General features: G+C 42.5%; 2 protein-coding genes across 2 annotated transcripts; both read left to right on the forward strand.

Moving 5' to 3' along the window:
- The first annotated feature begins 182 nt into the window (after nt 1–182).
- On the forward strand, nt 183–2072 carry LOC105285090. The gene is made up of 4 exons (XM_026974031.1): nt 183–323; nt 532–643; nt 736–1455; nt 1567–2072. The coding sequence occupies exons 1-4, from the start codon at nt 183–185 to the stop codon at nt 2070–2072; spliced, it is 1479 nt and encodes a 492-aa protein (XP_026829832.1).
- A 4223-nt stretch (nt 2073–6295) lies between these two features.
- LOC113563039 lies at nt 6296–7564 on the forward strand. Its single transcript, XM_026974032.1, has one exon. The coding sequence runs from the start codon at nt 6296–6298 to the stop codon at nt 7562–7564; it is 1269 nt and encodes a 422-aa protein (XP_026829833.1).
- Nucleotides 7565–16138: the final 8574 nt, after the last annotated feature.

The following is a 16138-nucleotide window of genomic DNA, read 5'->3' on the forward strand; positions in this document are numbered from 1 at the left end:
ACTGACCGGTGCAATCTCGTAGTCGTATGCGCACCTGAAGAATCTGACACTCGCGGACGTAGACCCGACCAGTTCGGAACCGATCGAGGTATTACTCGGTGCCGATTTATACAGCGACATCCTGAGAGACGGACTTCGTCGCGGAGAGACCGGGCAGCCCATCGCACAAAACTCGTGTTCGGATGGATCATTTCCGGTCCCTAGAACCATCGGATCCCGGTTCCACCGCTGAGTCGACGATCTCCGCGGGCACCTTCACGTTCATCACGTTTCTTCGTCCGAATCGCTTGATCGAGCTTCGACGATTCTGGGAAACGGAAGAAGTGCGTCGCCCTATCGCGGACACTCTCGATGATCAATGCGAACAACATTTCCAGTCGACCCACTCTCGCGATTCAGAGGGCCGGTATATCGTTCGGTTGCCGTTTCGACGCGGTCCACCCATCAATATCGGCCATTCTCGGACCCGCGCGGAGAGTTGTTTACATTCCGTATTTGCCAAGCTTAGACGGAACGATGATCTTAAAAAAGAGTACACCGAGTTCATGGACGACTATGAAAGGCTCGGACATATGCGACCTGCTCCTCGGCTGCGTTAACCCACCGATCAGGTTGTGTACATCCCGCATCACGCGGTTGTTCGGTAAAGCAACACAACCACTCGTCTCCGCGTAGTGTTTAACGCGTCGAGCGCTACGTCTAACGGCACGTCATTGAATGACCATCTCTTGCCAGGTCCGAAACTGCAGACCGACCTGCCCGCGGTCATCATGCAATGGCGTCAACACAAATACGTATATTCGGCCGACATCGTGAAGATGTACCACCAAATCCGCATTCACGAGGACGATGTTGATTACCAACGAATCGTCTGGCTTGACGCGCAATCCCGGCCGCTCGATTATCAGCTTCTCACCGTTATCTACGGAATGGCCTGTTCCCCCTTCCTTGCACTCGGAGTCATACGTCAGTTAAGTCGCGACGAAGGACACCGGTTCCCGTTGGCGGTTCAGGTCCTCCGGGATAAAATTTACGTTGACGATGTTCTCTTCGGAGCCGACGATCTAACTCGCATTCGGCTGGTCCGTGACCAGATAATCGCGCTTTTGCAAAGCGGGGGATTCACGCTCCGTAAGTGGTCTAGTAATTCGGTCGAGCTCCTCGCCGATATCGACAGGGCTAATCACGGGCTCGCCTGCAGTAAGGATCTCTCCTCCGACGACCGCGTAAAAATTCTCGGAATCGGGTGGAATTCGTCAGCCGATGCTTTCGAGTTCAGAGTGTCGCTGCCTGATATCGAACCGCGAACCAAACGGCTTATTCTTTCGTCGATTGCGAAACTGTTCGACCCACTCGGCTGGGTAACACCCGTCATCACGACTGCCAAAATCTTCATGCAGCAGCTCTGGAAGACGAAACTCGGTTGGGACGAGTCCATCCCCGATCCGCTGTTAAGTAAGTGGCACGCAATCTATGCGATCATCGACTCGCTTAACGGATTGACCGTGACCCGGTGGACAGGCCTCTCCGCTAATATTCGGTACGCCGAGCTTCACGGATTTTCAGACGCGTCCACTTTAGCTTACGCGGCCGCGGTCTATATCAAAACCGTCCAGTACGACGGGGAAGTACGCGTCACTCTGCTCGTCGGAAAGTCGAAGGTCGCTCCACTCAAGCCGATGACCATTCCGCGGCTAAAACTCTCCGCCGCGGGGTTACTTGCTAAACTTATTCCCTTCGCTCGACGTAATCTCGGAATAGACGATCTTCCGTGCCACTGTTGGACTGACTCCACAGTGGTACTAGACTGGATCTCTCAGCATCCATCCCGCTGGCGAACCTTCGTCGCCAACCGGGTCGCTGAGGTCCAAGAGCAATTAGCAAGCTGCGAATGGCATCACGTACCCACGGACTGCAATCCCGCCGACTGCGCGTCCCGTGGAGTACTCGCCAACGAAATCGGGACTCATCCACTATGGTGGCATGGTCCATCCTGGCTTAAGCTGTCAGCGGACAACTGGCCCTCACGACCGGCCATCCCTACCGCCGACGCCTCTCTCGAAGAGAAGTGAACCGCACTCCTGTGCGCGCCCCTCCCCGACCCTGGACTCTCGCGTCCCGGTACTCGTCGTGGCCAAAACTACTTCGCGTGACTGCGTACGTAATTCGGTTCACGAGATTATGTCGTCGCCAGGTTCGACCTGGTGATCCAACCGGCGCTCTCGGTCCAACGCTGTCATCCGCGGAGATCGGGTTAGCTAAGGTTTTCTGGCTTCAAAAGATCCAAACCGAGAACTTTCCTACGGAAATCCACGCGCTCGCCAATCAGCAACCGCTATCGTCACGGAGTCCATTTCTCGCACTCACTCCGTTTCTCGATCGCGACGGACTTGTGCGCGTCGGCGGCCGCCTGAGGAAGGCTCCCCTCGCGTTTTCCGTTCGACACCCGGTACTACTATCGGCTCATCCGCTGGTCGAATTAATTATACACAACGCGCACATTCGCGCATTACACGCCGGGCCTCAATTGACGCTTAACGTTCTCAGACGTGACTTCTGGATACTCCGTGCTCGGAATGCGGTCAAAGCTCGAATTCATAAATATATCGTGTGCACTCGTGAACGAGCCGCGATTCCGACGCAGATAATGGGCGATCTACCGGCACATAGAGTCACGCCAACGACCCGGAGCTTTCTGCATTGCGGCGTCGACTATGCGGGTCCCGTGTTGGTACGCGCTTCCGCCGGTTGCGGGATTACTTCGCGAAAGGCCTACGTCGCGGTGTTTATTTGCTTGGCCACCAAGGCTGTGCACTTAGACCTCGTCAGCGATTATTCCACGCCGGCGTTCATCGGCGCATTCTCGCGATTTTGTGCTCGACGTGGTTTGCCGGCGTCCATGTACTCTAACAATGGCACCACATTCACTGGCGCCGACAAGGAATTGACGATCACCTATAAAACGGCCTTACGGGATCCAAATTTTCTGAATCAAACCGCCGCGGACCACATCGAGTAGCATTTCATACCGACGTCCGCGCCGCACTTCGGCGGACTCTGGGAATCCGGGGTGAAAAGCGTAAAACACCACCTCCGTCGGGTTCTCAGCAGTCACACACTCACATTCGAAGAGTTGACTACGGTGTTATGCAACATCGAATCCTGCCTCAATTCAAGGCCGTTGGCCGCTCTTACCGACACACTCGACGACTACGAATGTCTCACGCCGGGACATTTCCTCGTCGGATCCGCGTTGACGTCGCATCCGGAACCGTCGTTGCTCGACCTTAACGAGAACCGGTTGTCTCGCTGGCAAATCGTTCGCCAATTGTCCGAACGATTTTGGAAGTTGTGGCAGACCAACTACCTCAATACGCTGCAACAACGGGCAAAGTGGCGAGAACCCACCTCTTCCGTTAAGGTCGCACAATTGGTCCTCATACGGAACGACCCGCTCCCCCCATGCAAGTGGGAACTCGGTCGAGTGAGCCAATGCCACGCCGGAGACGATGGCTTCGTACGCGTTGTGACCATACGCACGACAACGTCCGAGTACCGAAGACCGATCCGCAAACTATGCGTCTTACCAGTCAACATCGAACCGACTCGGCAATAAAGTCATGTAACTAGTTCATTCCATTAGCGTAACGGTTCTTTTAGTTTTTTTTCTTTACGTTGTTCGCTTAATTCAATGTAATAATTCGATGTATTCTTCGTATCCATTATTCTTTAATTTGTATTTTTTGATCGTGAGTTACTGCGATGAATAATATAGCGTGCGACAATTCATTTTCGCCACGGCGGGCGGCATTGTTGACCAAGCGTCTCATGCCGTCATTTCTTTCGCCGAGCCTGCAGACCTCGGGAATTTAAATCCCAGCTTTATGTATACATGCTGAATCACTCACGACTCGATGGAATCCCCGCGCGTCGCTCGGACTAATCCGTCATTCGGCACTGTCGTCCCGAGGCGGGCGGTATGTTCGGGATTCGGACCACGGTCAAACCATTTTTGTAATTAGACTTCGATTAAAATTTCGTCGAGTCTTGCGTGGCAAATCGAGCACCAGATGTTTGTCGCGCGCTATCCAGATCTAACAATATTTGCGTCGTTCGCGATCGAAAATTGACCTCGTACAGGCGCGAACCCCGACGATCTCGCTCGCACGGCTTAAATCATCACGTGCGATGGACAGAGACGAAAGAGATCGCTTGTTTGGTCACGTATGCCTATTTTTCTCCACCGAAGGCGACAAACAAGAGACGTCGCTGTCGATCGCTCATCGAGAACAAAGCCAGATAAGATTCAGCCTCGTTCGCTAACGAATCGTTGTCGCAGACAGTACTCATCTATTTCGCCCAAGTTCGGCCGCACGTTAAATCGTTCGAATTTCTCGAGATCGAGTTCGGAGTGCATCCGTAGAACAACGTCGCGTTTTCCACTGTAGCAGATACGCGCGTTCCCGATCTACGCTCGATATCTTCGACGGACGATACATGCACGCAGATTCGCGTTCTCTCGAGACAATCCGTGACTGACTTTTTGTTCATTTTTTGACTGTGTTACAATAAACTTGTTAAACGAACATTCCGCGGAATTAGTGAACTCCTGTTACACGCCCCAGTCCTTGCCGTGATCACCGAGTGGTCACTTTTCACGTCGCACGTTCTCTTTCGAACGAAATCAGCAGTCAATGCCGGAATCCGACCACGAAAGTTGGATCTCGCACACATTTCTTTGCTTATAAATTTATTCAGGTACCTCGTGTGATCTATTTCTAAAAGTAACTACATCTTCTTCTTCCCGTATTAAGGTCGGCAGATATTCTTCCTCTTGTTTTATCAGATCTTCAAGCTTCCGAAACCAACGAGTTGCTTTATCCAAGTATATGGAATTGTTATGAGATTACGTTTATTATGTTAATATTAGTAGTGTATTTTGTAGGAAGGAAGACTGTATAGTCGTATTGCGCGCGTTTGGATACAGCGATTTGCGGATGCGCATATGCGAGTACTTTCCAGTGTGTAGAGGTCTCACGGGCTCGCTCGTGGAATCGAAGGGATTCCCGGCAAGGAACGTAGCTCTTCTCTCACGAGACTCGGAACGAGTTACACCTGTTGTACGAACAGCTATCGAAATATATTAGTTTATAATAGTGTCAGTAAAGAGTTCTGTAAACCTTGTGTTGTCCCATACACAACAGGAATGATATAACCATAAATTATATTAATATTAAAACGACTTCGTCTCGATATAAAAGTCATCCAGTTCTAATGTCAAATAAAACAAATATTACATTCATAGATTAAACTAAAATTCTGAAAAACGAAAAATTGTTTTGGAATTAGAAACGAATCACTCTTTAATGTGTAATTTAACATATTTATACCAACTTGCATGTTTGTGACCAATTATTGTATTTGAATCTTGTTACTTTTAAGAATTCTTTTTCCATTTGAAGATCTGCTATATTATAAACTATATTATAAATAATTACCTCTGAGACATTTAGTTTACGATCCATATCAGGATGTACCAAGATATCAATATAAAAATACTCGTTTGTTACACTACTGCAATAAAATAATGAAAAGGTATACATAAGTGCGAAAGAAAAATGATAAGTTAAGAAGGATATTATTAGCCCAAATTAAAAGTAGTTTAACCATACTTTGGCTTCCATTTTAATAACCAATACTTTTCCGACAATACGTCAAGTTTAGGAAAACATAGTAGATCGCAGCATATAACGAGTCGTCTTGCAATACTCTGGAATAGGATTGCCACCGGTACGATATACACACTTTTTTCTCTTGAAACCTGTCACAATTTAAGAAACAAAAATATTATCCTTTATAAGGAATACATAAGAAGCTGTAGATATAACATAATCTGATCGTAATGTATTATAAACTATAATTTAAGTTAATTATTATACTATCTTCTTCGCCAAAATTGTAGGATAATATATAATGAAGTGTAGTTTTTTCGACCGTTAATTGGCAAAATTCACTTTATTTCAATGTAACGTTTCGACTAAGGTTTCTGGTCCTCTTCAAACAATAAGTCTTAACAAAACATTTGAGGCACGGACAAATTGTGGACGCAAGATGTCAATGAATTATAACTAGAAAAAGAACATCGTGTTTTGATATGAAAATATAAAAAATATACAAAATGTAAAAAAGGTAATAATCAAATTTCAACTGTACTTACATGTTTGCACGTCATTAAAAATCAAAAAGTAAAATAAAATAAAAGTGGATCGCAATCAAACACATCAATCTTAGTGTCATGAAAATTAGTAGCTTCATGCGTAGCAATTACAACAGATTTAATAAACATAACAATGACATAAAAAATAGATTAATTGACAAATTCAATCTGAATAAATTTAGACAGTCTCCTATACCTGAGATTCTCTTCAATAACGACCATAGCGGATGGTTAGTTAACATTAGCAATAAACAGATCCCTAAGGAGGTTTTAAGCATGTTGAGTTTAGGTGGCAAATTTGGTTTGCCGATAAGCAATACACATAAAGACGATCGTTTGGCTTCTACCTTGGAAATTGTTAAGAATTTTGAAGTTAAGTATCACTTGTTACCAACCGACCTTCTTAATGAGACGAGATGTGCTATCTCTAACGCGTTACAAAAGTTCTTAGATAGGAGACGACATATTAACCACGTAGATAAACATATTAGTAATATTTTCAATTACTGCAAAAAATTTCTTAGAGATAATGATGACCTAATGGTGACCAAAGCGGACAAAGGCCAGACAACAGTGATTTTGAACAAACCTGATTATTACAGTAAGATGTCTTTATTGCTCGACGATAAAACTACCTATAACAGACTCAATAAGTATCCTACTAAAAGGATTATGAATAAAATAAACGATATGGTCAAAGTATGGCGTGACGAAGGAATTATAGACGAAATCGCATATAAATATTTACATAACACCAATGGAAACCTGCCACGTTGCTACGGATTACCAAAAATCCATAAACCAGGGTACTCATTGAGAATCATTGTTTCCACTAACGACAGTCCATTGTATAACATAGCTAGCTATTTCAGTAAGATCCTAAAGAAAGCCGTACCGAAACCAAATTCATTTATTCAAGATAGTTGGTCCTTCGCTAATACAATCAGAAATATTGCTATTAGTCCTAATGAATTATTGGTATCGTTTGACGTTACTTCTTTATTCACAAACGTGTCTAAAGAATTAGTTATAAATAGTATAGAAAAAAGATGGCCAATGATCAGTAGCTTTACTAAACTTAACCTACAACAATTCTTATATGCAATCGACCTTATATTGAGCTCAACTAGTTTTGTCTTCAATAAACAAATCTATGAACAAATCTTTGGCACTCCCATGGGTTCGCCATTATCGTCCATTGTAGCGGATATGGTTCTAGACGATTTAGAATCACAATGTTTGACCAACCTTGACTTCAAAATACGCGTATACTATCGTTATGTGGACGATATATTCATGATAATCTCAAAAGACAGGCTTCATGACGCACTTAATCTTAGCATATAGGTTCTACCAGTACTAAATAAAGGCGTAGCTTTTATAAAAACAAACTGTATATTTAATCGACTGCTTACAATGTCGGATTCTTTGTATAACGAAAACATAACTGAATTAACTTCGAAACTCGAAGGAACGGGGGGGGGAGAACTAAAACTAACCAATTAACATAGAAAGGCAAACGCACTAAAAAAATAAAAGTCACTAGATAATACTATCTCTAGTAATAGTACATTAACCAAACAAAACTAAATTTAATTTATGTTAATTGTATAACACTAATACTTAACATGTTCAATAATTACCACTCAAGGTTAAAATTCACATATGAAGTGGGTGATAATGGTTCTATCAGCTTTCTTGACACTGAAATAATCGTTGACAATGGTACAATTATAACAAATTGGTACCGGAAACCCACGTTTTCTGGTAGGTACATTAACTACTTTTCTAACCACCCTTTTAAATATAAAATTAGTGTCATTAACAGCCTTGTGGATCGTGCCATTTTACTCTCTGATGACAGGTTCCATGTTTCAAACATTACGATTGTCAAAGATATTCTTTCCAATAACGGTTATCCGGTCAACATTATAAATAAATATGTACTTAAAAGAATAGAACACTTAAAGCACAAGAACGGACGTCATAATTTAGAGAATGAAAGAAAGAATAAGAACAAAGAACGTATTACTATTCCTTACATAAAAAATTTAAGTAGTACTATTGGAAAAATATTAAATAGTGTTGGGTTTCAAGTTGCATATACGGTTCCTAACAAACTTGACCAGATAATTAAAAGGGGAAAGGATATGTTACCAAAATTGAAACAAATGAACGTAGTTTATAAGATAAATTGTTTACATTGCGACGCGTGCTACGTCGGCCAAACCAAGAGACACGTAGAGACAAGATTGAGAGAGCATATGGTCGACGTTAGAAAGAGTGTCAGTGACCATTCTGTGGTTAGTAAACACCGTGTAACTTATGATCACGACTTTGATTGGTCCGACCCCTTAGTTTTACATCGTGACGAATTTACCCGAAGAAGAGAAATAGCAGAGATGTATTTTATTAAAAAACAAACCAAACCTGTTAACCTTCAGAGGGACACTAACAATCTTCCAGGTGTTTACGATAGAGTTATTAGAAGTGCTTGACAACATGTTTTCTTCTAATGATACCAGTACGATGTGCGCCGTTACCTCGCAATGTTCTATTGTATCTCCACGCTACTAATTTTCATGACACTAAGATTGATGTGTTTGATTGCGATCCACTTTTATTTTATTTTACTTTTTGATTTTTAATGACGTGCAAACATGTAAGTACAGTTGAAATTTGATTATTACCTTTTTTACATTTTGTATATTTTTTATATTTTCATATCAAAACACGATGTTCTTTTTCTAGTTATAATTCATTGACATCTTGCGTCCACAATTTGTCCGTGCCTCAAATGTTTTGTTAAGACTTATTGTTTGAAGAGGACCAGGAATCTTAGTCGAAACGCCACATTGAAATAAAGTGAATTTTGCCAATTAACGGTCAAAAAAACTACACTTCATTATATATAATTTAAGTAATTTATACATAAGATAGTTTCTGTTGGGTATTTGAGTGAAATACGTACGTGATTCGGTGCAAAGTAAAGAAGAAGTATATTTCAACGTAACAATTACAATGTATAAGAGCTTAGAAAGATGCGTACAGACCAACAGTCTCTGACGAACGAACCGGCGCGATCGGAGCACACGAGCAGTACACCGATCTCTCAAATTCTAGAGGTTTCGGTACGCGTTTGCGCTAGAGCTATTTCCGGTAACCGAGGACATCTATCCAGAATTATTCGGAGCTACTCGCTTGCCCCTCGCTGGGCGCCAATTCTGAATGAAGCAGGATAAACTATATTACTCAACACTTCCACCGTTTACATGCTTCATATCGACAATGTTGAGTTTGACACATAAATATTTGAAACGATTCTTCGTTAAACTTTTAGTAAATATATCAGACAGCTGTTCGTTTGTAGGTAAGTATTTAACATCTACTTGTTTGTCTTCTACTTTCTCTCTTATGAAATGGAACTTTACATCAATGTGTTTAGTTCTCTTGTGGAACTCAGGATTACGTATTAGACGAATTGTACTCTGGTTATCCACGTACAAAGTGGTTGATTGTTTTTGAGAACAATCCAAATCGGTTAACAGCTGTCTGAGCCATACCATTTCTTTGCAAGCCGTCGATGCGGCTACATATTCCGACTCTGTGGTACTCAGCGTCACCAATTTTTGACGCTGTGAGGACCAAGTAACTAAACAATTGTTTACGCAAAATGCATATCTGGTTGTGGACTTACGCGTGTCCACGTCGCACAGTGGTCCCTTCGATGTCTCTCGGACTTTTGTGCTGTATGGGATATCTCATAACATCACTCGGACATCCTCTGGATGTCGTCTGCGATATCTGTAGGATATCCCCTAAGCAGATTTTAGGCGGACACTTGTGCATATTTTGTACATCCCACGGATAACTGAGATCATCTTGGGATATTGTTTGAGGCTCGACAAAGGGATTTTCATAAATTCCATTTTTATTCGAGTTATATTTCGAATACAGATTTGCGTGATCGAAATTCGTGAGAGCGAGTCGCGGATAACATGTTTGTCGCGGAAACGAACAAATATTTTCATCGCCTCTCAACGAGATCAGTTACAAAACGGCTCCGCAATTCCATATATGGAAATCTCGCCGATCGAAAGACGTTTGAAAGTCTTTGTTCGGTCCGCGTCGAAGACAAACAGCAGCTATTTTGCTCGATTATTGTGAGAATAGAGTCAGAATCCGATCAGTCGCCAAGTCGTCAAGTCGTGCTTTAGAATCGCTCCGAAAATCATCGTTTGAATCAGACGCTCGTTCTCGCGTTCGGTCGACCGCAAGTGCCGTTGAGCCGTTTCCGCGTTCGAGTCCTCAAGTCGCTTCGACTTCTCATCGGGCGTTTCTTTCGCTAACGTGCGCAACAATCAATTTCTTTTGTTTCATTTTTTTTATTGTTAATAACGAACGGTCCGAGAGCATACCGACGCGATTCGCGTCAAGATTTCCGCCTGACTCTAGTCAGAGATACTCCGCGGCAAGATTTCCGCCTGACGAAGTCAGAGGCTTTTCCGCGGCAAGATCTCCACCTGCCCAAGTGCAGAGAATTTGAAGGCCACGATTAAGCGACGTAAACACCAACACTGCGTCAGCTCTCGGCCGTGACCCAGTTTCTCTAGCTAAATATACGCTATTTCCAAGAAACTGAGTGATTCCTTGCTTTCGCTTTCCTTCTCGCTTTCCTGTCCACTCCCGCTCGAGATTACTCAAAATCTCGAGAGCACGAAATCTCGCGCTCAGCGCTGGGCGATCAGCATTTCTCCAGACATCTTTGTGGTCCTTCGAGCCGGATCGAGTTTCGCGCGTTGAGTGACAGGAAGTGAAAGTGAACTTGTCGACGATCAGCCACAAGATGAGCGTCGCTGACCTTCTCGAGCAGCAGCTTCAGCTGAAGCACAGCATCAATCGGTCTCTCTCGAACTTTAAGAAGACTAGAAAGCAGAACTTGACGCCAGCCAAGGTTCGAAATCGAATCTCCGCATTGAAGGACGTCTGGATCCAGATGCGGAATGGGCACGCTGCGTTGGCCAAGGTAGCCGGAGATGAAGTCTACCAACGAGTACTTCAAAGGGGACGTCCTCGACGAGACGGAGGAGGTCTACCTAACCGCGCTCGACTACATGGCGGAGTGCCTCGAGGAGTTAGAACCACCTGTGAGTCCAGTCAATTCTACTGATCTCTTGTTCGCTCGCTCGAATCCATCCGCGTTCTCTTTGTCGCATCTTCCCCCGATATAATTGCCGCCTTTTGACGGGAAGTACGACGAGTGGGAGCAGTTCCGTGACCGCTTCCAGTCCCTCATAATTGACAATCGAGATCTGTCACAATTCACACGCATGCATTTTCTAACATCGTGTCTTAAAGGTCGTGCTCTTGAATGCGTTTCTAGTCTTTCGATTACGGGAGACAGTTTCGACACGGCGTGGAAAGCTCTTACGTCGCGATTTGAGAGCAAACGTCGCTTGATTAATGTTCATCTCGCTACGATTCCTCGCAAGTCCGCGTCAGATCTACAATCATTACGCGACAAAGTTCAGGCAGCCGTGTCTGCTCTACAGAATTTAAATCGGACGCAAGCGGAACTTTGGAACGATGCGCTCGTGCACCTCGTAGTGAACAAGCTCGATCCCATCACGCGAAAAGCGTGGAACATAAAATCAAGCGACAACGACGATCCTCCGATGTTCAACGACCTCGATCGTTTTATTCTTGCTCGATCGCGCGCATTGGAGGAATTTTCGCCGAGCAAATCGAGCCCTAAATTTCCGACCGGACCGAAGATCACCGCTGCTACCGCCACGAAGAACGCGCAGGCTGCTTGCCCGCTGTGCAAGGCTCGGCACATCTTTAGCGCCTGTCCCACGTTTACAGGCGGGAGTCCGAGTCAACGTCGCGAGTTAGTAAAAAAGCATAAGAGGTGCTTTAATTGTTTAAGTCAGAGTCACTTGGTTAAGAAGTGCAAGAGCCACTACTCGTGTCGCACTTGCCAGCAACGGCATCACTCGCTCCTGCACGAAGCCTCGGACTCGAGCTCTGTTTCCTCCGCCGCTACTGCGGTCGCGACCGCTCGGTCCGCGACGGAGCAACCGTCTCAGCTAGAAGCACCGGACTCACCCGTGCAATCTTTATGCGCCTCTGCGAACGCGGTTCGATCGCAAGTTCTGCTCGCAACAGCCTGGTTCACTGTTGGCGCGTCGTCGGGTCGCTCGTTTGTAATGCGCGCGCTACTCGATCAGGGCTCTGAGATGACCTTCATCTCAGAGCATCTCGCTCAAAGTCTACGATCCAAACGAATCACGATGCCTGTCTCAGTGTCTGCGGTCGGTGGAGTTTCTACCGGCACGTTTAATAAGGCCGTAAATATTTCGATGTCTCCATGTGGTTCGACCTCTCCGTCGTTTCCCACCACTGCTCTCATTATGCCACAGCTCACGTCGTATGCTCCGCGGCAGGTACTTGACCTGCACTTGTTCTCATATCTCTCCGAACTGCCTTGGGCTGATTCGAACCCCGGGAGTTCTGATTCTATCGATGCACAGTGATCCCAAATCCCAAAAACGTGGCCAAAACCCCTTAAATCGAAGTTTCAATTTGGGGACTTTTAAGGCCCTAAATAGTTAGGTTGATATCTTTACTGTTAGAAACGACCGTTTTTGAGGGTCATATGCACATACCTGGCTCTCGAAATTTATTTTAATCTGAGCGTCGAGCGCGTCACATCGAGAGCTCGCTCCGAACGCAAGTAAACGTAATTTTCAATCGCGCTGCATTCCCTTGTGTTTTTAGTTATTTTAATTTCATCAAATGGAGTCAACAACTGAAAGTAAGTAAATTTCAACTATGTAAATAAAATGCAATAAAATTTGATTGTTATTAAATTATAGGAGCATTTAAAATATCGTTTTATTATCGTTTCCAGTGTAAATCGCAAAAATTAAAATATACAGAAGTCAAAAGTCCCACGAGATCCCACTCTCAAACAAATTTTCCCGTCTTTTTTAATCGTTCTTCATTAATAATTTAAAAAATATAGCTGCCCCCACTTGCCACATTTTATTTTATCTAACTTTTTCTGCGGCGATGCATAAATTCGCTTTCAGGCGCGCATTGCACGCTTTCTTTTTGGTTGATTCAAAATGAATAAAATCATTAAATTGTTTACCGCGGGTTCATAAGTATGTTTCAATAATGTAATAACAATCAATATATGTATTACCTATTGTTCAAACATTTTTTAATTTCTGTTATTTCGACACATAGACATAGATTAAATTTGAGGCATGATTTTAATTGGAACGATGTTCAAATTTTGGATGAAGAGGGATCATTTAAAAGAAGATTAATGTCAGAAACGTTTAATATAAAAAGACAATTGAAACCGTTAAATTTACAAAGCGATACAGAGTTCCTTTCGAATGATTATCTTCCGATTTTGAACAGCCTTCCTCCTCTTTGACTTTATTTGTGTCTTTATTGGGTTTGTTTTTGTATACGACCATTGTCAGTGTTCGACTGTTGTCTGGTTTCTCTGGCCTTGTGTCATTGTTACCGAGACAGTTTGAGTGCCTAGACGTTTTTGATTGAGTGGCTTTGTTCCTGTTCATTTTTAAGTTTATAACTTGGTATGTAATTTGCGTGTTTTAATTACTTTTGAACTATTGTAAGTTATTTATTTTGATTTGAAACCTCATTATGACAGATTTGCTTTTCGACGTGTACATCTTCGTGATTTGCGCTTTTGTTTGGATAATCCTGGTATGTATGCGACTTTATATTAATTATATATTTCGTTGACCAAAACGTTTGTACAAACTAAGGACTTGAGGAATAAACTTTACTGCACATTTCACCACTACAAAGTAGTGAAGACGAATCTGAACATTCTTCTGACGAAGAATATTAATGTTATTTGTAATCCGTATTTATATTAATGTAATTTGTAATCCGTATTTATACTAATGTTATATGTAAGCCGTATTTACATTAATGTTCATTTATTGTCACTGAAAAATATTCAATAACAAATAGTAATGAAATTATTTTGTCATTAATGTATTTAAAATTTGAAATCAGCGACCTCGGAAACCTCCCAATACCAATTTGTATTGAAATCGAATTATTTTTTTTAAGTCCGCCATATTGGATCCGCCATTTTGTTTATTGAAAAAATAATATCAAATTCGAAATCAGCGACCTCAAAAACCCCTATGTACTGATTTTTAGAAAGATTAAATTACGTTTTCGACTTTTGGCCACGTTTTTGGGAATTGGGACCACTGTGCGACGTCCTTCAGACTTTTGTGCGTGATGATATCCTGACATGCGGATGTCCTGCAGATATCCTGTCGATATCACGCGATACGAAGATTTTAGTAGGATATCGTAAGGATATCCTTTTGGGATATTCTAGATGCTACTTACTTGGATATCTCTGGGATTGTATTAGTAACTCTGCGACAATTTGGGATATCCTCAGGATAAAGTGTGCTGTGTGGAATACAAGTATAACGTTTTACAACTTCTAAATGTGTTAAATATAATTGGTTTAAATGTATGCACAATATCTTAATGATAATCTGTGGAGTAAGTAAAATGTTGTTACATGATAATGTTTCTTATTGAATAATTAAAACGTTGTTCCTGATGTATTGTCAACGACAAATAGACATACTCATTAACAAACATGTGGAGTTCATTTTCTTTAACAAAAAATTTATCCCGCGGGTTTTGTTCCAAAACGCTTTCCATTCAAGGTCAAGGTTTTTTCAATGTTGCAATCTACGAAATTTTATATTCCGAAGAACTTACATTGTTTATTCGTCGGAATGTTTTGCATACTTCACTTATAATATACAGGATGTCCCAGACTTACCGGTTCAAGGTAGACTTCTGACGTCATTCGAAAACGAAATTTTATGAATAACTATTTGTAAACATATAATATTAAACTTTTTATTAAACTCATTAATAATTAAAATATTATATTAATTTGAAGATATATTTTTTCTAATCAATTTAATGATAGTTAATTTTACTTGTAATCTCTTTATATATGGGAAGATGTCCTGACTGATCCATCAACGTGCAGCCCGAACGACTGCACTTACCGACTTGCAATTTTAAGGGTATATTCCTACTATGTAGATGCTCATTAAGGGAGAGTTTTCCGAAATTCCACTCCTAACAGGTGAGAAAGTTATAATAAAATTTTTGTACATTTCGAGTTCTACACACAAATATCGTGGGCGAAGCCGTGACAGGGGATGCTAGTTACAGTATAAGGGTCGATAGGAGTGAATTGCACGAGTGCACAAGTGTAGTTACATAATTTCCTGTACTTTTATTGTTTTATAATTTTTGACGTCCACATGGCAAAATCTGGTTCTTTACAACATTTTACAAGGATTGCATTACAAAAAAACGGTGAAAACATTTTACTTCTCGGAGGCGAAAAACGAAAAGTACAAACTCGTTATTGTGTACCTATAAGTTCGTATCTCGCGCTTGCATTTGACGGTAGGCTGGTCTAATATGGCAATTTTGAATAATTTAACACATTGTCGACGGGAGACGTGAATCGGCGTTTTTCATTTCTCAAGCGCAGAAGACGGTAAACGCGAATCGGCGTTATTCCGTTTTCACATCTGAAAACACCGAAAATGCGGAAATTGACGCTCGATTCGTTTCGCAATATACCGTCAACAATGTGTTAATAACTCGTTAACTATTGAGAAAATTACAAAATGGTACAGGACTTTTCGACTCACCTTAATTCGCTCTAGCTGTGATTGAAATTAGTCCTACGTATTCTGGGACATCCTGTATATACATATATGTAAGCAGAGAGAGAGAGAGAGAGAGACATTATAAAAACATACCACTGTTTCGTATCCATATAGGCAATCTTCCGTCTGTTTGCAACGGAAA

Source organism: Ooceraea biroi, chromosome 12 (assembly GCF_003672135.1).
Source record: "Ooceraea biroi isolate clonal line C1 chromosome 12, Obir_v5.4, whole genome shotgun sequence".
In the NCBI taxonomy this organism is placed as follows: Eukaryota; Metazoa; Arthropoda; class Insecta; order Hymenoptera; family Formicidae; genus Ooceraea; species Ooceraea biroi.

Bases quoted from the DNA above. Each gene is read 5' to 3' on its own strand.
- LOC105285090 (XM_026974031.1), top strand. From the start codon at position 183: ATGGATCATTTCCGGTCCCTAGAACCATCGGATCCCGGTTCCACCGCT. The intron at 324-531 runs GTGCGTCGCCCT...ATCTTAAAAAAG, and splicing joins GATTCTGGGAAACGGAAGAA to AGTACACCGAGTTCATGGAC. The intron at 644-735 runs GTAAAGCAACAC...ATCTCTTGCCAG, and splicing joins CCGCATCACGCGGTTGTTCG to GTCCGAAACTGCAGACCGAC.
- LOC113563039 (XM_026974032.1), top strand. From the start codon at position 6,296: ATGAAAATTAGTAGCTTCATGCGTAGCAATTACAACAGATTTAATAAA.